The following is a 27,041-nucleotide window of genomic DNA, read 5'->3' as shown; positions in this document are numbered from 1 at the left end:
TGTTACAGGCTGTCTGGGTACTGACCTGACGGCGTAGCTCTGGAACAGGCTGTCTGGGTACTGACCTGACGGCGTAGCTCTGGAACAGGCTGTCTGGGTACTCCAGCTGCAGCGGCTCCTGGTCTTCCACCGAGCCGAACCACCAGGCGTCGTCGATGATGCTGCGGAACCTCATGCCTGTAGAGGAGGAGAGCGGGTCGGTACGGGGAGGAGGGGAGGTCGCCGTTAGCAACCAGGACACACAGTGACACCCAATCAAACGTTCGCCAACAAGTTCTGTTTCATTCTGGGTCAGGGCTCCCCCGTCAACGACCCTTTAATCACTGTCAATCAGTGCAGGACAACAAAGCTTCACTTACAGTTGAACAGGTCACACCTCAGCCAATCACAGCTCTTGCATCCAGTAGCATGGAATTAACCTACAGAGGGTGAGCTCTGATGCACACCGAGCTATGAGGACGGGTCGATTCACAGGAAGTGAGGTAGAGGAATGGGACTCACCTGGCTGCCAGTTGTGGTCTTTAGCCTCGTTGTAGAACTGCAGCAGGACCAGGAAGTCGATGACATCGGGCATGTCGTGGTACCTGGGGGGGGGGGCACAGACACATGAACACCTGTCCTCCCGACCGCGGCCCGGTCTCCTCAGGCCCGTCATGGCGTCCCTTGGCCCTCTTTTAAATTCAAACTGTTCATTGCACCCTGCACTTTAGGCCCTGCAGTTTAAGCAAGCACTTTAATTAGTCTAGGCTTTTTTGGACTATGTTATGATTATGATGTCTTTTTAAACCTATTTATGATTATATGTCTTTTTAACTTATAGTATCAAATTGAGTGTCAGCGCAGTCTTGGAGCGAAGTCAGGAATACATTTCACTGCTTGATGTACACGTATAAGTATGCATGTGACAAAAAAATAATCTTGAATCTCTCTCTTCTGACCCAAAGCTCTGATATATAAGCATCTGTGGTTTGAAACCCACATATGGTTTCAACCCAGCCCCCATCTGCCCATAACACCATGACCCAGTGACTGGAGTGCATGGCACCCCACCGAGGGACTGGTTGTGGTTTGCTCATGGGTAAGAATCCCAAGGCAGTCTGATGGTGTACACTGGACCTTTAGGAGAACTTCAAAACTTTATACGTTTTTCTTTTCTCACAAAATATCTACAATCTTCAGCGATCTCACGGGACCACATATGCAAATCAGCCGGCCCCAGGAGGGCCGGGGACCCCGGATTGGGCACCCCTCCTGAAGGGGCTTCCACCAGTATGAATCTAAGCCCCATGCAGGGCTGGCTCTGGGCTCACTTGAGGGAGAAGGAGTCGCCCGTCATCTTGCCGGATCGGAGGTCCAGGAAGGCTAGCTTCAGGCAGCACAGGGTGGGGGAGCCAGCCTCGTACTTGATGCCCACCACCTTCACAGACTCCTGGTCCTGAGACACAACACCACCTCATTATACACACTATCACTTACACCACCTTCACAGACTCCTGGTCCTGAGACACACCACAACACCACCTTCATTACAAATACTATCATTGTACCATACTGTAATGATCAATCAAGATAATGATCATTTAAAATATACGAATATATATCATTTATAATACAAGAACTATATTATCCACTCAAAGAATATCATAACCTCCTGCCGTTTAACACTGATTAAAGGGAGAACAGAGCCTTTAGGGGCAGGTACCCTGAGGTTCAACTTGTTCCAGGGCTGCTTCTGGGGGTTGATGCTGTAGGCCTTGGCTCGGCGGACCGCCCGCACATACGCCTGGTGGCCCTGTCGGAAGTACATCAGCTGGGGGGCAGAGGACACCACTGTCAGCATCATCATCGTCATCATGATAACCATCATCATTATCATCACCATCATGGTAACCACCATCATCATATCGTCGTCGTCGTCGTCACCATCCTCATCATATCATCATCATTCCGCTCATCAACATCACCATCATCATCCCCATAACCACCACCATCATCATCGTCGTCATCAAGCCTAGACCTCTCCAAGTGGTCTTGGTCAGAGACCAGATGTGAAGCCTAGACCTCTACACGTGGTCTTGGTCCAAGTCTCTGGGCCCTCACACCAGCACTGGTGGAGTGAGAACCAGGTTAAAGCAGAGCTTGGGCCCAGTACCTCGTCTCCCATCTGTGGTACGAAGGGCGATCGCCGGGGGACGGTCTCGGTGATCCAGGCGGGCGGTCTCCACTCGTCCGGGTCCACGCCCGTCAGGGAGGACATGGGCTTCTGAGGAGACAAACAGTAGCAGTAGTAGAAAACTTTATTGTCCCCGTGGGGCAGTTGGGTTTGCGGCACAGTCGCACTTCATGACAGGACATTAGACATATGACACAAACAGATGGTCCATACATCAGACACCGACAGACATAACATAAGGAACATACATCACACACTACAATACACTATACCCTTGAATATGACCAGGCCAGCTGGACATAGCTTATTTTGACTGATTTAAGGCTTTTATGGCTTGTGGTACAAAAGAGAATTTGGATCTGTTCTTGGTCATAAGGGGTAGGCATAAACGATGACCAGATAGCAGTAGTTTAAAATGAGATGCCACGGGGTGTGTATAGGCACAAACAATGTTATTGGCCTTTTTCACCAGTCTGTCTTTGTAAACGTGTTCTATGTTCGGTAGTGTGATCCCAAGTAACTTGCTTGCAGTTGTAACTGTTTTTCTGTGACTCAGGAGACAGTGATTCGAGCTTGAGGGAGAGATTGAAAACAATGTCCAGAGCGCCAGTTCGGCTGTGACCCCCAGGTCGGCCGATCATGCCCCCTTCTCTGATGTCTTTATTTGTCAACGTATTTATTCCTCATCTCTCTACTTCTTGTATTCCCTTGTCAAGATTATTGTGCATTTTGCAGGAAAACTCTAAAATCGACAAATGGACCTCTCTAGAAGGGGTGAGGATAAGATGAGGATGGGTGACTGAGATGAGGAGGAGAGATTGAGGAGCCAGAGATTGACAGATGAGGGGAGAAGTGATGGAGAGGAGGAGAAGGAAGATGGAAGGAAAGAGCTGGAGGGGAGGGGGAGAGGAGAAACATCTGAGATAAAGTTTGATTGATTCAACTTTCATGTTATCTTATCTGCTTAGATTAGATAACAAAGAAAAGACAAGGTTTTATGCTATCTGCTTAGAGGATAAATAACATTTTATCGCTTTAGATAAGATAAGGTTTAACTTATCTTACCTGTTTAGTCTCTTTTGACTTCTTCTTCTTCTTCGTCCGGTCTCTCTTCGGGGGCCTCTCCCCCTCCTCCCTGTCCTCCCCCTCCTCCTCCTCCTGCTGCTGCTCCTCCTCCTCCTCTGAGCTGCTGTAGCCCTGAGGTCTCGTCAGCCTCCTGGTTGGTCGCTTGGGCGGCTGCAGGTTGATCCCTGCGTCCGCTGTCCAATCAGAATACTCGCTGGAGGAGTCGCTAGGGAGGGGGCGGGGCAGAGGGTTAGCTGGTCTGGTAATAGTTTAATCACCTGGAATATACCGTCAATAAGGGCTTCACTTCCTTTACACTTCCTGTTATGTACACCGTTTCTCTCTGTGCTTCTTTGTTGTTTGTTGCATTTTAACTATTTTCTAATGTTTACTGTCTTGTACTTCCTACTGCGACACCTGCAGTTCCTGTCTGGGGTTAGTGAGTACATGTTATCTCTGGGGTTAGTGAGTACATGTTATCACTGGGGTTAGTGAGTACATGTTATCTCTGGGGTTAGTGAGTACATGTTATCTCTGGGGTTAGTGAGTACATGTTATCTCTGGGGTTAGTGAGTACATGTTATCACTGGGGTTAGTGAGTACATGTTATCTCTGGGGTTAGTGAGTACATGTTATCTCGGGGGTTAGTGAGTACATGTTGTCTCTGGGGTTAGTGAGTACATGTTATCTCTGGGGTTAGTGAGTACATGTTATCTCTGGGGTTAGTGAGTACATGTTATCTCTGGGGTTAGTGAGTACATGTTATCTCTGGGGTTAGTGAGTACATGTTATCTCTGGGGTTAGTGAGTACATGTTATCTCGGGGGTTAATGAGTACATGTTATCTCTGGGGTTAGTGAGTACATGTTATCTCTGGGGTTAGTGAGTACATGTTATTGCCGGGTTCAGTGTTTACCTGGAGCTGCTGTCACTCTGCCACTGGGCGTCGCCCTCCGACGACCCATCGCTGACCTCCTGTGGCTCCGTGGCCTGGGGGCCGAGGTTACATCATCATCATCATCATCACCATCACCACCATCAACATCATTATCATTAGAGCCCGGCCGATAATATCGGCGGGCCAATATTATCGGCCGATATTAGGTATTTTTCAAACTATAAGTATCGGCCGATAAAAAAAAAATCGGCCGATTATTATTATTATTATTAATTTATTTTTTTGGGGTTATTGTGTTTTTGTTCAAAGGACTTTGAGTTTCATATCTTAAATTTGGATTTTTATTTATTCAAATTTTTTTATTTTTATCAGAACTTTAATAAATTTTATTTATCAGAACTTTAATAAATTTTGATTTAGACTTTTCTGTTGTGACAATAAAACAATAATGTAAAGTTTATTTTTAAACTGCATTACCTTATTATTTTAGTGAGGAAATAACTACAAATAACAAATGTTAGGGAAATCTGTTTAAGTTTTGTTACGCGTTTCTTCTTAATAACAACTTTTATTTCAAAAGCGCCTTTCAAAAGTACCCAAGGACACAGTACAAGTACTCCATAAAAGTACATCGATACATCTCAGACTCTGTTCAACCCTGGCCGGGTAGAAGGACCGTCTGCCACAGTCGTCAAGGAATGAAGTCCCATGATGATGTTCAGCATCGGCTCGGCCTCCTTTTCAATCGCATGGGCTCCATCCTACACCGGCTACCTGCCCCCTGAACCCTGACCCCTGACCCCTGACCCCTGACCCCTGACTCACGTCCCCGTCGCTGTCCGACTCCGCCTGGCTGTCGGCCCCCTGCCGGGCGCTGGAGGTGCGGGTGCGGTTGCCGCGGCGACGGACCTGGGCCGAGCGGGTCTGGTAGGCGTGGCTCTGCTTCTTCTTACTGCTGGCGGGGCGCAGGGAGCGGACCCTGGGGGTCAGGGGGTCAACCTGGGGGAGGGGGGAGAGTTAACGGTTAGAGGACGAGGAGAGGAGAGGGGGGAGGAGAGCATAGAGGTGAGGTAGGGAGGAGATATGAGGAAGAGGGATGGGGAGAGGTAGGAGAGGAAAGAGGGGAGGAGAAGAGAGAGAGGGGGAGAGGGGAGTTGGGGACGGAGAGGGTAGGGAGGAGAAAGGAGGGAGGAGGCAAGGGAGGAAGGGGATTTAGAGTGGGGAGGAGAGGTGAGAGAGGAGAGGAGATGATGGAGAGACGTCGAGACGAGGGTTGTTTGGATGGGTGGAAACGGTTGCCATGGCGATGAGACCATGGGGGGGGGGGGGGTGTCGTACCTTGACCCCGCCGGGTGGTTTCTTGCGGCGCTCGGCGTTGTACAGCGAACACTCCACCTCCCCTTTGGCCCGCCTGCACTCCTCCATCACCCTGTCAGAGGTCACAGAGCCAGCACCGGAACATAGCGTCAGCTGTCGTTGTGACGTTGTGATAGATACACAAAGGTCTGTAAGGCCTTCTGGAACACTTTCACCGTATCGTACAACTTCAATATTCACAGCAGGTTCTGCCCACTATAGTTGGGGAACTACTAGTTAGGTGTTCTACTAGTTAGTCTACTAACCCGACGATAGCATGCGTCAGCTCGTTGACCAACATGGTAAGTGAATTATTACTTAGTGAGCTACTAGTTAGTGAAGTGCTAGTTAGTAAAGTACTAGTTATCGAAGAACTAGTTAGTGAGCTACTAGTTAGTTAAGTACTAGTTAGTGCAGTACTAGTTAGTGAGCTACTAGTTAGTGAGCTACTAGTTAGTGAAGTGCTAGTAAGTAAAGTACTAGTTGGTGCAGTACTAGTTAGTGCAGTACTAGTTGGTGCAGTACTAGTTAGTGCAGTACTAGTTAGTGCAGTACTAGTTAGTGAGCTACTAGTTAGTGCAGTACTAGTTAGTGAGCTACTAGTTAGTGCAGTACTAGGTAGTGCAGTACTAGTTAGTGCAGTACTAGTTAGTACTAACCTGAAGGTGGCGTGGGGCAGCTCGTTGACCACCGTTCGGTGGCTCCAGGCCAACAGGTCTCTCTCCGTGGCCTGCTGGCTGGGGAGGGCGTTGTTCTGTACCTGCCACACCCCCTCCGCCTGGCCCTCTCCCGGACCCTCTTCCCCCTCTGCCTGGCCCCCAGCCTGGCCCTCCACCTGGCCCTCCACCTGGCCCCCAGCCGGGCCCTCCACCTGGCCGTCCACCCGGCCACCAGCCTGGCCCGGCTCCATGGCAGGGTCCTCCCCAGCTGCTGCTCCGTCTGGTGGGGGAGGAAGTGAGAACATCACTGTATCTCCTTCTCCAACTGCCAAAAACCTTGGTGTAGTGTTGGACAATCGGTTGTGCTGCACCGCAAACATCACTGCGGTGGCCCGGTCCTGCAGATTTGCACTTTACAACATCCGCAGGATCCGGCCCTTCCTCACAAGGGAAGCAGCTCAGCTTCTAGTCCAATCACTGGTCATCTCCCGCCTCGACTACTGCAACTCGCTCCTGGCTGGACTCCCTGCCTCTGCGATTAAACCCTTGCAGCGCATCCAGAATGCGGCAGCGCGCCTCGTGTTTAACCTACCAAAGTTCTCACATGTAACCCCCCTCTTCCGAGACCTCCACTGGCTCCCTGTAATAGCTCGCATCAGATTCAAGATGATGGTACTGGCATACAAGGCAGTCGATGGAACTGCCCCTGCCTACCTCCAAGCATTAGTAAAGCCACACACCCCAGCTCGATCCCTCCGCTCAACTACCTCAGCTGGACGTCTGGTACCGCCATCGCTAAGAGCAAGCAAAGGTCGATCAGCAAAGTCACAACTTTTCTCTGTTTTGGGACCTCAGTGGTGGAACGAGCTCCCTACCGATGTCAGGACCGCAGAGTCGCTCACCAGCTTCCGCAAAAGACTCAAAACTCACCTGTTCAGAGTTCATCTCGACTCTGCATAGAAACCAATGCACAGCCACCATTGAATGTTGTACGTCCTGGCACTTGTACATTGCACTTATTCAAGGTACTTAATTGTGTAGCATCTACAGTAGCTGCTATCGCTGCTTTACACAGGGAATGGGTTAGCCTAGCGATTGTAACACTTGCACTTGGTTCTATGAACGTCTTTACTGTACCGACAGCGATATATTGTTTCACTTCTTATGACAAATGTACTTATTGTAACAAATGCACTTATTGTAAGTCGCTTTGGATAAAAGCGTCTGCTAAATGCCCTAAATGTAAATGTAAATGTAAGTGGAGAGTGAGAGGCTGGTGGCTCCAGGTCCACACAGGGTGGAACGGTACATGATGCAGTCAGAGACATGGAGACGACCCCACTGTAGGATGGGGCCTACAGTGGGTCGTCCCTGGCTGAGCCCATAAGGCCTACCTGCTTGGTCCAGGGACGGCTGGTCCGGGCTGGGCTCCTGTCCCAGAGCGTTCTGCTGGTTCTGCAGCTGTCTGATCAGGTTGTCCAGAGGACTCTCCTCGTTGCCCGCCGTCTGCTGACCCAGGACCTGCTCCACCACCTCTCCGTCACCTGGGGAACGAAGAGTTGAGGGCTATGTGCAGGAATGGTTTTTAATGAAAGAAGTTGCGGTGAAGCAAAACCATTTGAGCTCTATAGCTAGAGTTATCACACAGGGTCACCGAGGTTCTTTGTGAAACAATTCAACTGGATAAAACAACCTATAAAATAAAATCTCGCCTTGGGACAAGAGAGATAAATGGTTGTCTTCTGGAGTTTAGTGTCTGCTGCAGACTGGAATCCTTCAGGTTAAAGAGGTCGTGTGACTGTTGGCAATGTAGCCTAGCTGAGAAGTTAAAGAGTTGTTGTTTACTGTTAGCGATGTAGCCTAGCTGAGAGGTTGAAGAGCGTTTACTGTTAGCGATGTAGTCTAGCTGAAAGGTTAAAAACTGAGTGTTTGCTGTTAGCGATGTAGCCTAGCTGAGAGGTTTAAGACCGTTTACTGTTAGCGATGTAGCCTAGCTGAGAGGTTTAAGACTGAGCGTTTACTGTTAGCGATGTAGCCTAGCTGAGAGGTTGAAGAGCGTTTACTGTTAGCGATGTAGCCTAGCTGAGCGGTTTAAGACTGACCGTTTACTGTTAGCGATGTAGCCTAGCTGAGAGGTTAAAAACTGAGTGTTTACTGTTAGCGATGTAGCCTAGCTGAGAGGTTTAAGACTGAGCGTTTACTGTTAGCGATGTAGCTGAGCTGAGAGGTTTAAGACTGAGCGTTTACTGTTAGCGATGTAGCCTAGCTGAGAGGTTTAAGACTGAGCGTTTACTGTTAGCGATGTAGCCTAGCTGTGCGGTTTAAGACTGAGCGTTTACTGTTAGCGATGTAGCCTAGCTGTGCGGTTTAAGACTGAGCGTTTACTGTTAGCGATGTAGCCGAGCTGAGAGGTTTAAGACTGAGCGTTTACTGTTAGCGATGTAGCCTAGCTGAGCGGTTTAAGACTGAGCGTTTACTGTTAGCGATGTAGCCTAGCTGTGCGGTTTAAGACTGAGCGTTTACTGTTAGCGATGTAGCCGAGCTGCGGCACCAGCTGCTCCTCGTTGCAGCTCTCGCGGCCTGGCACTAGCCGCTGGTAGCGCGGTGGATGGGGGTTCCCGTCTATGTCCACCAGGAAGGGGGGGGGCATCAGGTGGGGGGCCTGCTGCGTCTGCTCGTCCAGGACGTAGTTGTTGGTGTCGCGGATCAGCGGCCGGTAGTCCGTATGGAAGAACATCTGGTCCGGAATCTGGAAGCAGGTCACAGCTGGGTTTGCAGAGCGCTTTCCAATGCAAGGCAAAGCGCTTCACACTGGGCCACGAGACGCTTTGCATCAGGTCGAGTTAAACCAAGACTGCCACACATGACGCTAAACTAATCAAGGGACGTTTCAAGATGTGGATGAGAGTGGAGAAGGGAGGAGATAGGGGAGAGGAGAGGATGGAGGAGGAGGGAGGGGAGAGGAGGTGAGGAGGGGTGAGGATGGAGATGGAGGGAGAGAGAGGAGATGGGGGATGGAGGAGAGAAGAGGAGGAGAGGATGAGAGAAGAGGGGAGAGTTCCCATGACACCGAGGATCAGAGCGGCGTGGATGATGAGGAGGGGGCTGAGGGTAACGACTGGTGGGGCGGAGGAGGAGGAGGAGTGGAGGGGCAGGGGCTCACCTTCTCGTAGGGCTGGCTGCAGCCGAAGCCAAACAGTAGCAGGTGGCCGTGGGAGTCGGTGCAGGCGAAGTGCTGCCCGTCGGCCGAGAACTTGCAGTCGAAGATGGCGCCGTGACCCTGGCCTTCGATCTGGACACACATCGGCATCATGTCACCACGTAGTGACATCATCATGCAATGACCTCATCATGTCACCACGTCGTGACATCATCATGCAGTGACATCATCATGTCACCATGTAGTGACATCATCATGCAGTGACCTCATCATGTCACCACGTCGTGACATCATCATGCAGTGACATCATCATGTCACCATGTAGTGACATCATCATGTCACCATGTGGTGACATCATCATGTAGCGCCATCATCCTGTAGTGACATCATGTGACAATGTATCGACAACATCATGTCATCATGTAGTGACATCATCATGTCTTCATGTAGTGACATCATCATGTAGTGGCATCATCATGTCTTCATGTAGTGACCTCATCATGTAGTGACATCATCATGTCACCATGTAGTGGAGGAGCTCGATGAAGCTGAGCAGGTACCATGTGCTTAACGAGTCAGGAGGATTTGAGGAGGTACCATGTTGAAGAAGTTCCTGATCCGGGCTCCTCGGCTCAGGTCCCAGATGTAGATGTTCCCGTCGTGGCCGGCGGACAGCATGACGCGGGGGTCGAAGGGGTGGGCCTCCAGCACAAACACCTCGTCATCGTGACCCTAAGAGACAGAGGGACCAGGACACGTTGAGGACAATGTCCACTCAGGACACAACAAACCAGCTAGCCTTCAGGTGTTATTCCATTACCATGGGAACCAGCTAGCCTACAGGTGTTATTCTGTCCCCAGGGGAACCAGCTAGTCTACAGGTTTTATTCCATTACCATGGGAACCAGCTAGCCTACAGGTGTTATTCTGTTCCCATGGGAACCCGCTAGCCTACAGGTGTTATTCTGTTCCCATGGGAACCAGCTAGCCAACAGGTGTTATTCTGTTCCCATGGGAACCAGCTAGCCAACAGGTGTTATTCTGTTCCCATGGGAACCAGCTAGCCAACAGGTGTTATTCTGTCCCCAGGGGAACCAGCTAGCCTACAGGTGTTATTCTGTCCCCAGGGGAACCAGCTAGCCTACAGGTGTTATTCTGTCCCCAGGGGAACCAGCTAGCCTACAGGTGTTATTCTGTCCCCAGGGGAACCAGCTAGCCTACAGGTGTTATTCTGTCCCCAGGGGAACCAGCTAGCCAACAGGTGTTATTCTGTTCCCATGGGAACCAGCTAGCCTACAGGTGTTCTGTTCCCAGGGGAACCAGCTAGCCTACAGGTGTTTATTCTGTTCCCATGGGAACCAGCTAGCCTACAGGTGTGCTGTTCCCAGGGGAACCAGCTAGCCTACAGGTGTTTATTCTGTTCCCATGGGAACCAGCTAGCCTACAGGTGTGCTGTTTCCAGGGGAACCAGCTAGCCTACAGGTGTGCTGGTACCATGGGTACCTGCTAGCCTCCAGGTGTGTTTATTCCGTTCCCATGGTAACCTGCTAGCCTCCAGGTGTGTTCTCTCCTACTCACAGACAGCACGTGCAGCAGCTGTCCGGTTCGGGAGTTCCACACTTTGAGCAGGAAGTTGGAGACCGCCGTGACGACGGTGCGGTCGCCACGGTCCCACGCTACCATGGTGACCACCAGCTTGGTCTTGTCGTCGCCGTTGACAACAGGATTCCTAACATATTAAAGAGAAGTCGTCAAGAAATCAACAGAATAAGAAATCCAACAAACTGCCATTCACTACCGGTGTGTGACTAATACATTTCTTGAAGATTGAATCAACATACACTCCTTACAGTCACCGGTAAATAACTGTTCTTAATCAAGTTATATGAAAGTATTATTAAAGTGTGTCATCAATATACATCTTCCATAGTTTTTTTTTTTTGTTTTCGAACTTACAGTACTTACATATTTTCATATAGTGACACATATAACTGTCCTGTACATTCTGTCGGGTCTGGGATTATTAAAGCCCTATTTGTATTTTTATTATAGCAGGTTTGCACGAAGAGCTCTCTACAAATAAAGTTGTTTGAATGAGGACATGTTGCTATGCATTGTGGGCCGTGTTACCCTGGCAGGCGGGCGGCGATGTCCAGACTGATGCTCTTCCACTCCTGCTGCTGGTACTGCCAGATCCTCGCCGTGCCGTCGCGACTGCCACTGACAAACCTCAGACTGGACACACGCACGCACACATGTGAACACACACGGGCACGCACACACACACACAAACACAGACGTCATCTCTTCTGGTAAAGGACTCTACACATCTCTCCATTGGAAGTCTATCAATAATCTTGATGTTTACCTGTCGCTGTTATTGCAGAACTGGACGACAACCACTTTATCCTGAGGGAGGGAGAGGGCGGACAGTCAGTCTCTCGTTTTAGAGGGGGGATAAGAGGTGATTATGTAGTGAGTGAGTATGTGAGTCAGTAAGTGAGTCAGTGAGTACGTGAGTGGGTGAGTAAGTGAGTGAGTGAGTGAGTGAGTGGGCATGTGACTGAGTGGGTGAGCGCTTGCGTGATTGAGTGCGTGCGTGCATGTTCCTACCCCGTGTGCGTCCATCTCAGAGAGCTTCATTGGGGCATCAGAGCCGAGGTAGTAAACCCTGATCACATGATCAGTGCTGCCGGTGGCCAGGAACATCCCCCCTGGAACGGAGACATGACATCATCACAGCTCATATTAACTCATCAGCCTCAATCTCCAACTGTTTCAGCTGGGATGGCCCAGAACTGTCTTTAGAAGTCTTTTATATTAGTAGTGGTGAGAGGGGTGAGACAATGAGAGAGGGGTGAGACAGTGAGAGAGGGGTGAGACAGTGAGACTGTGAGAGATGGGTGAGACAATGAGAGAGGGTTGAGACAGTGAGAGAGGGGTGAGATGGTGAGAGAGGGGTGAGACAGGGAGACCGTGAGAGATGGGTGAGACAATGAGAGAGGGGTGAGACAGTGAGAGCGGGGTGGGACAGTGAGGGGTGAGACAGTAAGAGAGAGGTGGTACAGTGAGGGGTGAGACAGTGAGACAGTAAGGAAGAGGTCAAACAGTGAGGGGTGAGACAGTAAGAGAGAGGGGAGACATGACGCCTGATTTCCACCGGGGACGTAAGCGCCGCGGAACGGCTGCTGCTCGTTGCCACTCTACTCTCTAACCCCACCGGGCGCGCTGCGGAACGTCTCAGCAGCGTCCCAGGAGCGGTGCGCCGCGCCGCAGCGCTATCATTCCGCAGCACTTCTATTTTTGACGCGAGCCGTTGCTGAACCGCGTCAATTTCCACAGAGCAGATCGAGCCGGGCAGGAAGTGAAATAGTAAAAGCCATAGAGCATCCGGTCAATTTTCAAAATAAAACACAATACTCAGCTCATGTATCCTATCACAACTTCACATCAACATTACGTCATGACCGGCGGCACCAGGTCAGCAGTCAATCAATCAAAGGGTCTCAGAGGGTCGGCGACATGGACGACGAGAGACTGACTGTCGAAGTGGAGCAACATAAAATAATTGATGAAATAAATCATCCTTTTTATAAGGACAATGTCAGAAAGGACAAAGCCTGGCATCTAATTGCAGTTGTTTTGGGAGTGGAAGGTGAGTACATTAGGTTTAGGATTATCGCTACGCTGCCGTTCCGCGCCCGGTGGGGATTGACGCAGGGCGCGTACGTCCCCGGTGGAGATCAGGCGTGAGGGTGAGACAGTGTTTCGCGGGGAACTCACCACTACTAAAGGAGGAGGTGGAGACCTGGACCCCGGGACGCGACCGCTCCACAAACTTGATGGGCTGGTCGCTAAAAGGGAGACGCCGGTTAGAGAGCGGCAGAGCACACGGACCACAAGCAGCTGTGAGGAGAAGGCCGAGCCCTACCTGAACTTCATGCTACAGGAGTGCCACTGCCAGAAGCACACCATTCCGTCGGCTCCGGTGGACGCCAGGTACCTCCTGGTGCCCCGGACGCCTGGACAGAACTACACAGGGCCACAGTGTTACAGTGTGCTGGCGAGCTCCGTCACAGTGCGGTGTGCAGGCCGCACAGTTGCAGACAGAAAGAAGCTGCAGAGGGTAATCAGGACGGCCGAAAAAACAATTGGCTGTTCCCTGCCCTCGCTCGACACCATCGCCAACTCTCGCTGTCTATCGAGAGCAAAAGAAATGCTAAATAACCAGTCCCGTCCTGCCCATCATCTGTTCAGGCTGCTGCCCTCTGGCAAAAGGTTCAGCATCATTACCAGCAGAACAAACAGGATGAGAAACAGTGACTTCCCTTGGGCTGTCAGGACATTAAACACCACGTATTCGGTCACACCGCTTAGCAGTAAATATTTGTACACTTATGGGCAATTGCAATTTTACCTTTTTCACCTATAATGTTTAAATCTTATTTATATTATTATTTACTTATTTATTCTAACAGTGACAGTGAGATGTGTGTTCATCATGTCTTATGTTGTCTTGTGATGCCTGTAGTAAACGCTCAGTCTTAAACCTCTCAGCTAGGCTACATCGCTAACAGTAAACACTCAGTTTTTAACCTCTCAGCTAGGCTACATCGCTAACAGTAAACGCTCAGTCTTAAACCTCTCAGCTAGGCTACATCGCTTACAGTAAACGCTCTTCAACCTCTCAGCTAGGCTACATCGCTAACAGTAAACGCTCAGTCTTAAACCTCTCAGCTAGGCTACATCGCTAACAGTAAACGCTCAGTCTTAAACCTCTCAATCCAATTTTGTTGTATAGGTGAGGTATGTGCAATGGCAAATAAAGTCTATCTATCTATCTATCTATCTATCTATCTATCTATCTAATGAGCTGTGTTAACGGGTTTTGTAACCAAGTTCTTAACGAGCTGTGTTAACAAGTTGTCTGAACGAGCTGTGTTAACGAGCTGTCTTAATGAGCCGTGTTAAGGAGCTGTGTTTTAACGAGCTGTGTTTTAACGAGCTGTGTTTACATGTTCTCTTAACGGGTCGCCTCCAGCCTGAACGTTACCTGTATGGAGGTGATGGAGGCCGCGTGGCCCTGCAGCACGGTGACGGGGGCGCAGGTCCTCAAGCACCACACCCGGATCACCTTGTCGCAGCTGGCCGACGCCATCAGCGTGTTCTCGTGGTTCACGGCCATGTCCGAGATCTCAGCGGCGTGGCCGCGAAGCGTGGACAGCAGCCGCCCGTCGTCCGTGGCCCAGATCTTCACCAGGCAGTCGTCTGATCCCTGAGGGGAGAACACCGGGAGACACCAGTCAGGAGGAGGGGAGGAGGAGAACACCAGGAGACACCAGTCAGGAGGAGGAGGGGAGGAGGGAAGGAGAACACCAGGAGACACCAGTCAGGAGGAGGATAGGAGGAGGGCACCAGGAGACACCAGTCAGGAGGACGAGGGGAGGAGGGGAGGAGAACACCAGGAGACACCAGTCAGGAGGACGAGGGGAGGAGAACACCAGGAGACACCAGTCAGGAGGAGGAGGGGAGGAGAACACCAGGAGACACCAGTCAGGAGGAGGAGGGGAGGAGAACACCAGGAGACACCAGTCAGGAGGAGGAGGGGAGGAGAACACCAGGAGACACCAGTCAGGAGGACGAGGGGAGGAGAACACCAGGAGACACCAGTCAGGAGGAGGAGGGGAGGAGGGGAGAACACCAGGAGACACCAGTCAGGAGGAGGAGAGGAGGAGGACACCAGGAGACACCAATCAGGAGGAGGAGGGGAGGAGGAGGGCACCAGGAGACACGAGTCAGCAGGAGGAGGGGAGGAGAACACCAGGAGACACCAGTCAGGAGGAGGAGGGGAGGAGGGGAGGAGAACACCAGGAGACACCAGTCAGGAGGAGGAAAGGAGGAGGACACCAGGAGACACCAGTCAGGAGGAGGAGGGGAGGAGAACACCAGGAGACACCAGTCAGGATGAGGAGGGGAGGAGAACACCAGGAGACACCAGTCAGGAGGAGGAGGGGAGGAGAACACCAGGAGACACCAGTCAGGAGGAGGAGGGGAGGAGAACACCAGGAGACACCAGTCAGGAGGAGGAGGGGAGGAGGAGGGCACCAGGAGACACCAGTCAGCAGGAGGAGGGGCGTTACATTGTTACATTCAGGGCGTTTAGCAGATGCTTTTATCCGAAGCGACTTACAATAAGTATGTTTGTCAGAAGAAAGAGAAACAATAATGTATCGCTGTCGGTACAGTAAGGATAGATAGAACCAAGTGCCAAGGACAAACAATCGCTACGGTAACCCATTTCCCGTATACAACAAAGATAGCTTGGATAAGTGCTAGCTTCTGTCTGCCTTAACTTGGGATTCCCCTTTATCTAATTGAGCTTAAATATGTAAATACAAATGATTCTGTTAGTGACTGAGAACTATTGTGAGTCCTCAGATTCACTTGTTAGTGGCGTAACCAAGTAATAAATCGTCATGTCCTATTAGCAGTTATAATTGAACCGTATCAGAAATGAATCAACAACTAGTAAGAACAGGAAACAAGGAAAAAGAGAGTAATTGCTACAGAACAATGTAGTAATTGATTTTAATTTGTGATGCATTGCACACACACACATGTACAGACACACATACAAACATAGACACACGTATCGACACGCACACACAGACACACGCACAAAAACACAAACAAAGACTCAATCCCACATAGACAGACAGACATGCACACTGACGCATAGACACACGCACACATGGACAGACACAAACACACACACACACACACTTATCGACACGCACAAACAAACACACCGACATACAAACAGAGACACACGTATAGACAGGCACACACACAGACACGCACCGTGAATATGCGGCGCCCGGTGCGGTCGAAGGCGACGCAGTAGACGGAGGACAGGTGGCCCAGGATGCGTTTGTGGGTCTTCATGTGCTGGTAGGTTAGGGTGGGCACAGCCTGGTCGAAGCGGGCCGCCCCCGTGGCCTGGCGCGCCCCCATGATGGACACTGCACACAGGCACACACACACAGCCAGTGGGGCAGGGGTCATCAACCTTTGGGAACCTGAGAGCTACTTCCTGGGTACTGAGTCATACGAAGGGCGCCCAGTTGGATACACTCTTCTGAAATAACAAATTTGCTCAGTTTGCCTTTAGCTATGTATTATTATTAATGATACTGATCTGTGTGAAGACACTGATCATGTTAATGCTTTCTCACAATAATTATCGACAATCACTTAAAAAAGGTGTGAGAGAGTTGTTCAAGAATGAGTTGTGCTATTTTTTAGAACAGGCCTGCGGGCGCCTCATATGGTCCTTACGGGCGCCCTGGTGCCCGCGGGCACTGTGTTGGTGACCCCTGCAGTAAGGGATGGACTTGGGTACCTAAGGGCATATTATGGTCCCAGGTTCACTCGACGCAAGGGGGTTACGGACCCTCCTTGCGTCCACCGCAAGGGCCTGACGTGCGCCTCCCAAAAATTGTAACCTTCCGTCGAGGCGACGCAGCAGCAGGGGCTGTGATTGGTCCGCTCACTAAAACCCAACGCAGAACCAAAACAGGTTCACGACTGTGTCAAAGCGTCTGCGTGGTGCTCAACATAACAATGCAGTGATAGCTAGGGCCGGCCATTAGAGGCTGGAGGTGAAGGTTCAACGGCTTTTGACCACAAGGTGCAGAACGGCTGAATAGTGCACCTTGTTATTGCATGTTGTCACACGGAGTAATAGACTTATGTAATAAATGGTATACACTTATCTAATAACATTGTGACACTCTATATACAATACTTGTTTTTTCTACAATTGGCATAATTACACCCATTTGAGATCATTTATATAGATGATTACCAATATGTTGGCAGTATACTCTATGGCTTGCTGCCTCTATAGACAGACAGACAGACAGACAGACAGACAGACAGACAGACAGACAGACAGACAGACAGACAGACAGACAGACAGACAGACAGCAGGACCTACCGACGCTTGGCGAGTGGTCTGTGATGGTGGGGGGTTCTGGGGGCCGCCCCCTGTGGAGAGCTGCTCCTATCGACCCCCTGCATACCTGGTGGCTGCAAGCTAGCAGAGACAGTAGAGTATTAATACTACAAGCTAGCAGAGACAGTAGATTATTAATACTACAAGCTAACAGCCACAGCATAGTATTAATACTACAAGCTAAGAGACACAGTAGAGTATTAATGCCACAAGCTAAAAGACACAGTAGAGTATTAATACCGCAGGCTCACAGACAGTAGATAAACAGAGTTTTAATGGTACAAGCTAACAGACACAATAGATACACAGAGTTAATGCTACGAGCTAACAGACACACTAGACATACAGAGTATTAATGCTACGAGCTAACAGACACACTAGATACACAGAGTTAATGCTACGAGCTAAAAGACACAGTAGATATACAGAGTTAATGCTAAGAGCTAACAGACACACTAGATACACGGAGTTAATGCTACGAGCTAACAGACACAGTAGATACACAGAGTTAATGCTACAGGCTAACTCACTCTTGGTGGTGCGCAGCAGAGACTGCCTCCCCAGGCCCAACAGGGTGCTGACCCCCGGCACGCTGGGGGGCACCTCCTTCTCGATCAGGGGGCCGATCCTCCGACATACCCTCAGCAGGTAGTCGGCCGGCAGGTGCTGGTTCACCGACACCTGCAGAAGAACGCCACATCTTACCAGGGGGAGCGTACCTATGTTCCCCGGGTCCTATGTTCCCCGGGTCCTATGTTCCCCGCTTTGTACGTGACCGGGGAACATAGGACCCTGTGGGCAAATCTTTTTTTCGTAGGATGGCAGGGGCAATTACCGCCTTTATCGCCTCTGATTCGCCTGTGATTGGTTAGAATGGCTCTCCTCCGATTGGTTATGGTTAGGGTTAGGTTTAGGGTTAACCCTAACCCTAACCTTAACCCTAACCCTAACCCTAAACCTGACCCTAACCCTTTGCACCCGGGGAACATAGGGATGACCCCTTACCAGGACTCGCTCAAGGCGGAAGGCCTTGAGCGCCTTGGAAAGCATTTAAATAAGGCTTTCACTCCTGTCTCGATTCTGTTAATATATGTTTTTTCATATTTTTATATCTCGTACTGCTGTATTATTACATACTTTTACCTGAAATTGTCCCAGGCAATAAAACGGCTCTGATTCTGATTCAGCGTTGGTTTAACAATTATAACACAGGCAGGGAGACCCTACACAGCATATTATATACTAGCCATCAACTCTCATAATTGGATCTAGTTTAGTGAGTTTATTGTATATACTTTGCTATTTTTTTATATTAATATTTCTCTTTTAAAATGTGTATATGTCTTCTGCATTATTGCTTTGATACAAATTTCATATATATATATATATAAAATATGAATATAACATGCATTTTTGGACCATTGGACCACACACACACACACACACACACACACACACACACACACACACACACACACACACACACACACACACACACACACACACACACACACACACACACACACACACACACACACACACACACACACAGGCTCAGAGTGGAAACAGAAACCTCATTGGTTCAGCGTACAGACTGACCGCTCTCTAGGCCAATGATAGCCTTCATATCAGCCCCGTACAAGCCCCGCCTCGTCTTACACCCACACACAATGCCTGAGCATAGATATGTCATCCATCCACATATTACTGTGCGACTAAATAAAAAAGGTATCACTAATATACACCATAATGTTTAAAATAACCACCATTCACCCGACTATACAAACGAATAGGACACACAACGACCTTTCATTAAAACAGTCGCAGACAACCTTGGAGTAAAGACGCAGTGTTGCACATGTCCACTCACCCATTCTGTGAAGCTCCGCCGCTTCTCCTCCCCATCCCAACTCCACCGCCGAGGAACCAACTACAACAAAACACAACTTTAACAACATACACCGACCGAACCCCCGGCTCAGTGGCTAGGGGTAGCGTCTGTACCGCGGGTCGGGGCTGTCAACCCGGGCAAACCTGTTACCGGGGAGGGATTCGACCCGACACTCATACACGGGGTGACATGATGAGTAAATAGAGGAACAGCGTGTTGAGTGTTTATATTCACCTCGTACTCCTCGAGCTCCTCCACCAGGACCTGAGAGCGGAACACACACACAGCGTTAGCCGTTATCCCTTAGCAGCTAGCTGTTAGCATCCTCTACAACCTCTTTATTTCGGATCACGGAGCGACATCGGGGTGTCATGTTACCTGCGCTGCCTTCTTACAGGGTCCAGACTGCAGAAACCGGGCGATGAGGTAATAAAGTTCTGGAAAGAAATATATTAAATAAATGGATGATCGCCGTAGCGCGGCTAGCCCTGTTAGCCGCGCTAGTGGGGTTCTATGGGAGGGTTAGCCTTAGCACACCAGCTAGCGGATAAAAGCAGTTAAATATTATTTTTACTGTCGGTCCGTCACTCACCGGCTTCGATCTGCGAACACTTTTCCTTGGCCATCGCTTGACAAGAAGGGCGACATTTAGACAAAGTGTATGTAGTTTAGCATACTGGCTAGCGCTAGCTATGTGTGTTTAGCTAGGAGGCTAGTGACTGGCCTCCTCCTATCTCCACCTAGTGCTTTGTGTTAGCGCCCCCCAGCGGTCGGACCGCGGCATTACATACACACTGTTGTAAAACTCACCTCACACAAGCGATCCTCCAGGAATTGAGAAACATAAAGAGGGTTGAGCTCATAGTTGGGAATTAATTTCTGATAAGAAATTCTTTTTTGTCTGAGAGTAAAGATTTCTAGCAACATGTTAAAATGTTATATTACAAAAAATATATTTATATTGTGTGGCTGTTGTTTCACCGCATGAGCAATACATTGATTGCACCATACAACCAACTGGGACATTAAATTCACCAAGTATAGTAAGTTTGACCTCACAAGAAAAAATTGTGTTTCAAGGGAGGTTTTATAAAAGCAAGTATGAAGCCTAAAGGCAAGGAGAGAAACTGTAACCCCATAACCAGATATTTCCATTTGGCCGGAGCTGAAGTTATGGAAATATTGTTGCAGGCCTACATCTGGGTGAAGGTAGCAGCCAGAGTGACCATTGCATGAGTCACTTGGCGAATGGGAAATGTCAAACCAGTTTAGCTTGAGGATCTGGGATTTCACAATCACATGAGGATCTGGTTTCACCCTCACATGAAGATCTGGTTTCACCCTCACATGAGGATCTGTTTTTACCCTCACATCAGGATCTGGTCTCACCCTCACATCAGATCTGGTTTTACCCTCACATCAGGATCTGGTTTAACTATTACGTCAGGATCTGTGGTTTCAACATCACAATCATAACCTCCACTCCTTCAGCAATCTAAATACAACCAATCCTTTATGTGACATCAGCCATTCGTCTGTCTGTCTATATATCTGTCTGTCTGTCAATATGCCTGTCTGTCTGTCTCTATATATCTGTCTGTCTATATATCTGTCCGTCTTTGTGTCTGCCTGTCTGTCACTTGTCAGGGGACTTGATACTTTAAGGCTGATAATCTCTTCCTGTAGAGCTCATGAAACAAGTAACCAGACAATAGTATTACTCCCGGGTGAGAGATAAGCAAATAGCCCATCTTTAGGGTCAGAGGTGTGGGGACAAAGGGAGTTTCCTGTTGGTGCGTCTCTGCTCCCTCCTCAATGTTTCGTCGCTACAGCGGAATAATCTGATAGTGGGTGCTGGCAGGAAGCTAACAAGGAAATACTTACTGATGTAATAGCATCATGTATGACCCAGGTGACTCACACGCACACTCACATACTGCTGAATGCACGCACACACACACACCGCTGAACGCACACTCACACACACCCCTGTTACACACACACACACACACAGCATGCACACACACACAAACAGCATGCACACAAGCAGACACACACTCACATACATGTGAGCATGGATGCACACACACACAATCATTCTACTCAATGGACATAAAACGGATATTCTCTTGAGAGGTTTGGTGTTATTGTAATGTTCCCGAGAGAAGACCCGAGCACAAAAACATTCAATATTCACCTGAAATACAGCCGACAGAAAACAGCAGACAAACAGAAAATGACAGACTGAGTTTGATGCCATTCTCACATCCATGATAGGAGGCATTTAAACATAACTGGATAGAATACGTCAGACTGATGGATGCAATGAAACCACCCAAACACCTTATTGTCTCATATCAATAATACACATCCAAGAAATATGTCTACCAGAACACACACAGGGTAGTACAGCGTTATAGACGCTTGTTTTCCAAATGTCATGTCATATTTAGATTCCCTTCGACCGGCGGGCCCACGCGTGTGTTATTATTCAGCTCTTCTGACGTCACAGGCTGACCTCTTTCTGCGCCGTCAGCGAATAAAACAGGAATCCGTGACACGCGTTTATTCTGCGGTTCTACGGAAACGAACCAGGGGGTCGGGGTGCCTTATGAATCCCTCATTATAATATGCATATAGATGCAGAGGGCGGGTACACCGGGGATACCCGGGTGATGCACATAAGGAACACATGTAGGCTACTCCCGTGACGTTTTAAATGTAGTCCCCGTCTACTCTAGTCGGGTCCTCCGCGGTGAAGCGAGTCACGTCGCTGGCCACCGTGCGCCTGCTATCGGGTCCCGGGTTGCGTAAGAACCGGCGGCATCAGGAGGGACCGTAACAGTCCGCTCTCCGGGACCAGGAGCTGGGACTTTTCCTACCGGGTCCTGTCGGGGTCTACGGGGGTCTGCTGCTTGGCTGGATGAGGTAGGACCACCGCAGGTAGATTTCTCTGACTAAAGTCTACGTTGAGTCGGAAGTGCATTGAAATTAACACAATATTTAAATATGTTAATTGAACGCAAACGGCACGGTGTTTCATAACGGGAGGACGGAGAAGTGGAATAAAGTCTCTCACTCGGTCAGATCTGTGCTGCCGGATTGGAAGGGACTTGAGGTGGTATCGTTAATGTTGGTCTGTTTAAATTGCCATTGCTCCAGTGATGAAGGTTTATGCTTCACGATGTTCTTTAGTGCAGAACTAAAGGCTGAATGGCCCGGGGTCGGAGAAGCAGTGTAGTGGAAGCAGTGATGGATGGTAGGTTTAAAGGAAGGTGTTTCCGATAGGAGCTCAGTTAACACCAGACTTCCACTCCTGCCTGCAAGTGGACAGCCTACCAGACATGCACTTATTGTTAACACTGAAACAGTGAGTCAAAGTAGGCCTACTATGTAGGCTTTTTGTGGACCGGGCAAGTCGTCTCCGTCTCCATAAGAGAAGAGAAGGTCTCGTTTTACTTGACTGTTGTGATCTATGTGATTTCTTGATCTTTGTTTTTGATCTTTGTTTGTGAACTTTTGTTTGTGAAACCTGAACTTTAAAGTTCAGGTTTGCAGACGATTTAACAGGGCAGCCCTCTTGACACCTTGCGTACCTGAACAATCATGCTTTATACTATATATCATAATATATATAATCTCAAGAGAGACAGGGCTCTCTCCGGTAACAGTTCGTCTAACATGGTTGTTAAGTTATTTATTCTATTAAACCAGTCTAGATGTATGCGCCATGGGACCCACTGGTCGCGTGTCAGCGCGACGTCATTCATCTCTGTATTCAATTAAGTTATTGTTATTATGCTGAGCGATTGCAAAAGCAAAAGCGGTCCAAGTCATTTTCCTTGCAATTCCTGCCCCCTGCTGGCGTGATTAAGTTCTAAGCGAGAGAGCGAGAGAGCGGGCGAGCGAGAGAGAGAGCGAGCGAGCGAGAGAGCGAGAGAGGTTAGATAAGTGACGGTAGCCTACACCACACGCTCTGCGCCGCGGTTACGGGGCTTGTTGTGGGGGTAAGTAGGTCAGTGGGCCACGTCCTCCAAGCTCAGACCGGAGCGGTGCTTTCGGTGACAGGCCAGGCGCAAATGGCCCCGGCAGGTTCCCAAGCGGTCCGCGCACGGGACTGCGTAACGTCAGTCGGTCCGCCGAAAGAGGCTCAGCGTTGCGTATATCGTTATGAACTGTCATTTCAATGGCGTGCTGTACGGTTATCTAAATAAAGGATGTCTTCTAAAGTGTAATTGCTGCATTCTGTACAGGGGGAAACGAGAAAGCCGTTCATAGTATGTGAGCAGGGTTCGAGTTATATCTGTGAGTTTGCAGGGTTCAGCAAACTCACAGATATTTGAGTTTGCTGCTTTCATGGGAGCCAGACCTCTCTCTATAGCTCAGCTCACTGACTCCCACCTAACTCGAACCCTGTATGTGAGATATATCGGCTGTGCGGTAGGCCGTTAACCCGTCTGTACTGGTATATCCCCGTACGTGACTGGGCTTTATTTATTCGCACAAAGCAGATATATATAACATCCGAACGGATTCACTTATTTGACATCTGCAAGTGATATTCAAATAAATATATATTAAAATAAATGAACAAAATATAAGCATTAGTTTGTAGTAGTTGTAGTACTAGTATTATTGTTGTATACGTGTTAGTGTTGTACCAGTATTATATAAGATTGTGCCCTCATTCAGCCTGAAATGAGTTTGCTCCATTCATTAAAAAGATAAAAGAGTCATGACCCCGAGGCGATCCGTCCAGCTGACAACACATGACCCGTCATGTGCCGTCATCACCCAATGGAATGATGAAAAGGGGGCGGGGTCTTCTCTATTCCAGGGGGATGGTGGGGTTATTCATTATTCCATCTTTTGCATCCCGCACGAACATGAGACATTTCACTGGTTTAGCCTTAACCTTGCAGAAACTAAACCTGAACTTTGATTCATTCCCCTTGCCGGGGCAAGCTAGTCATGTGGTTAGGACCTCTACCGGCTAAGAGGTCCTGGGGTCAATGATCCCCAGTATACCTGTAGGCATCCATGAGCAAGCTGTCCCGCTCCTTAACGACCTTTCTCTGTACTGTCTAACCCCTACCTGCTCCTTAATGACCTGTCTCTGTACTGTCTAACCCCTACCTGCTCCTTAATGACCTGTCTCTGTACTGTCTAACCCCTACCTGCTCCTTAATGACCTGTCTCTGTACTGTCTAACACCTACCTGCTCCTTAATGACCTGTCTCTGTACTGTCTAACCCCTACCTGCTCCTTAATGACCTGTCTCTGTACTGTCTAACCCCTACCTGCTCCTTAATGACCTGTCTCTGTACTGTCTAACCCCTACCTGCTCCTTAATGACCTGTCTCTGTACTGTCTAACCCCTACCTGCTCCTTAATGACCTGTCTCTGTACTGTCTAACCCCTACCTGCTCCTTAACGACCTTTCTCTGTACTGTCTAACCCCTACCTGCTCCTTAATGACCTGTCTTAGTAACAGGTGTTCCTTCTGAACGGAGGTCTAAAGAACTCCATCGAGACAGGATTGTGTTTTGAGCTCAGAAGACAAGCAGCCGTCTGTAACGAGGCTGGGTTCTCCGGGGAAGTTCTCCTGGTTCTGTTCCACGCTGCGCTCCTCGAGGGCCCTGGGTTCTCGCGGGGGGGGGGGGGGGGGGGGGGGGGGGGGGGGGGGGGGGGGGGGGTTGAGGGATCTGTGGTCCTGAGTGACAGCATGATGCAGAGTGGTTAGGTAACGGCCGGTCGCGTGTCAGCGGGTCCTCTCTCTCTCTCTCCTCCTGGGGCCCGAGTCATGACTGGGTTCCGAGAGCCGTGACGTGGTCGGGGCCACGGGAGTGGAAGTGACTCGGCCGGGGGAGAACCCACGGACGGGGAGTCCGTGGGCGACCTGCGTTGAGCTTTGATAGAAAAAGGTCAATGAGGTTTAGGGGAAAGCCTTGCACTGCAACACTGGCTGATATTCACTAATGTTGTAAAGGTGTAGTTACTGCTGTTATAAAGGTTTATTCACTACTGGTATTCACCCAGTTATAAAGGTGTTTTCACTCATGTTATACATGGTTTTTCATTGGTGTTAAAACGATATGTTCATTAGTGTTATAGAAAAGTGTTCACTAGTGTCATAAAGGTGTTTTCATTAGTGTTATAAAGATATGTTTACTAGTGTTATAAAAGTGTCACTACTGTTAAAAAGGCTGATATTCACTGGTGATGTAAAGGTGTGTTCACTACCGCTGTAAAGGTCTAGTCACTAATTTGATAAAGGTGTGTTCACTAGTGTTATAAAGGTGTATTAACCAGGGTTATAAAGTTTGTTATATGAGACGTGCATTATAAAGTATTCTGCAAGGTGTAATCACTCATGTTAAAGGTGTGTTCACTTGTATTCACCAGTGTTATAACAAAGGTTACATGAAAGGTTTTTGATTACAGATGTCATGCACGCTGTATAATTCCCCTTTGGCTTTCTGTCTCGTCCAAACCGTGTTGTCGTCTCGCCGATTCAACGTGAGCACAGCGTTCATCGAGGGGCCGGGGGTGACTGAGAGGAGGGGGAAGTGAGGCTTTAACAACCTCTCTATGAATGACCTACATGCATGGGGTCTCTCTGGGGGGCGCTGGCTGATTGGCCGTATTACCACACTGTTTATACTGTGGCTCAGTGATGGGGTTGATGTATGGGCCTGCAGTATTATAGCTTGGTTTAGAAGTAGAAGAGACTGTGGATGTTAAGTGTTCATCGATATCTGATGTTCTACTGATGATCAAAGTGAGTGCAGTGCGGTTCTGACCGGTTGAGGCTAGTATTCTAACTTCTATCCGCAGCTGAAGTGCGTATTTATTTCCGGCTGGCCTCATATGAAGGTCTGATGAATGCCTGTGGTCATTTCCAAAGAAGACGAGGAACGGACGTGCAGTTAGGGACATGCTGTCTTTAATGTTCTCCTTTTGTGTTATCTGGTTCACCCTGAACAACCTACTAGCCCCGGGGTCCAGGGAAACGTCTCTGAAGGACACTAGACTGCAGGCTGATCTAGGGTCTGATTAGACTACAGGCTGATCCGGGAGTCTGACTCATCTTTTTTAGATGAGTATTGTGATGCTAGGATCAGTAACAATATGATTATTGTGATAGTTTTTTGTTTTTGAAAGGGGAGAACCTGCTCAGATTTTGAGTGGATGATTTAACTTGGCTTCAATTTCCGGATGAGTATCACTTTTAAGGAGGTGACCCCTCCCCTTCAAATAGGCGACCCTGTGCTTTAAAGAGACCACCCTGTGCTTAAGGAGAAGATCCTGTGCTTCCTCCCCTTTAAAAAGACAACCCAGTGCTTTCTCCCCTTTGAGGAAGCGAACCTGTGCTTTCTTTTCGTTCAGTGAGGAAGACGTTTCCGGGTTCGGTGAGGAAGATGGGGAGGAAGCAGTGCGGAGCTCCGAGCAGAAAGGGAGAGCAGAATTTCGCTGCCTGGTGCTTTCCGTCCGCACCCTAGAACACTGACCCACATATTTCCTCCTCACGAGCGACCGTCCGTCGGTAATTATAGTGCAGGCCACACACAAGCTCTGCTTTCCTCCAGCAAAACCCAGGTCAGGTTCTATCTGGGACTGAATCGGTGCGGTTTCGGTGGATTCGGTTGGAATTTCGCTTTGCTCATGAAAGGGTTTTAACAGTTACCAAGACTTATGAAGTCTTATCAAAGATATCTTCCCTTTACGAAGGGGGGTTGACTAGTTTGTGTCTGTGGATCTGTTGAATAAGATTGAACTGAACGGCGTGGTGATTTCACATCGCTGCTTTTGACATGAAGGCC

The 27,041-nt window shown here is 49.1% G+C and overlaps 1 protein-coding gene across 1 annotated transcript in view; it reads right to left on the bottom strand.

Moving 5' to 3' along the window:
- Positions 1–19,951, bottom strand: part of brwd3 (bromodomain and WD repeat domain containing 3) — a 30,569-nt gene extending 10,618 nt beyond the window's left edge. Inside the window, 28 exon segments of the mRNA XM_079737925.1 lie at positions 66–177; positions 502–584; positions 1,311–1,435; positions 1,703–1,810; positions 2,153–2,263; positions 3,239–3,464; positions 4,154–4,227; positions 4,961–5,134; positions 5,474–5,564; positions 6,151–6,430; positions 7,545–7,694; positions 8,674–8,899; positions 9,314–9,442; positions 9,908–10,042; positions 10,889–11,039; positions 11,441–11,545; positions 11,679–11,719; positions 11,924–12,024; positions 13,094–13,164; positions 13,242–13,342; positions 14,364–14,585; positions 16,172–16,332; positions 17,310–17,408; positions 17,858–18,008; positions 19,198–19,257; positions 19,453–19,482; positions 19,597–19,655; positions 19,811–19,951. Coding sequence (XP_079594051.1) covers positions 66–177; positions 502–584; positions 1,311–1,435; positions 1,703–1,810; positions 2,153–2,263; positions 3,239–3,464; positions 4,154–4,227; positions 4,961–5,134; positions 5,474–5,564; positions 6,151–6,430; positions 7,545–7,694; positions 8,674–8,899; positions 9,314–9,442; positions 9,908–10,042; positions 10,889–11,039; positions 11,441–11,545; positions 11,679–11,719; positions 11,924–12,024; positions 13,094–13,164; positions 13,242–13,342; positions 14,364–14,585; positions 16,172–16,332; positions 17,310–17,408; positions 17,858–18,008; positions 19,198–19,257; positions 19,453–19,482; positions 19,597–19,655; positions 19,811–19,844 — 3,410 coding nt within the window. The 5' untranslated portion in view covers positions 19,845–19,951.
- Positions 19,952–27,041: the final 7,090 nt, after the last annotated feature.

The sequence above is a fragment of the Pollachius pollachius genome (genome assembly GCF_949987615.1).
Source record: "Pollachius pollachius genome assembly, chromosome: 6".
In the NCBI taxonomy this organism is placed as follows: Eukaryota; Metazoa; Chordata; class Actinopteri; order Gadiformes; family Gadidae; genus Pollachius; species Pollachius pollachius.
The sequence above is the reverse complement of the archived record's forward strand: the minus strand, read 5'-3'. Positions and strand labels throughout refer to the sequence as shown.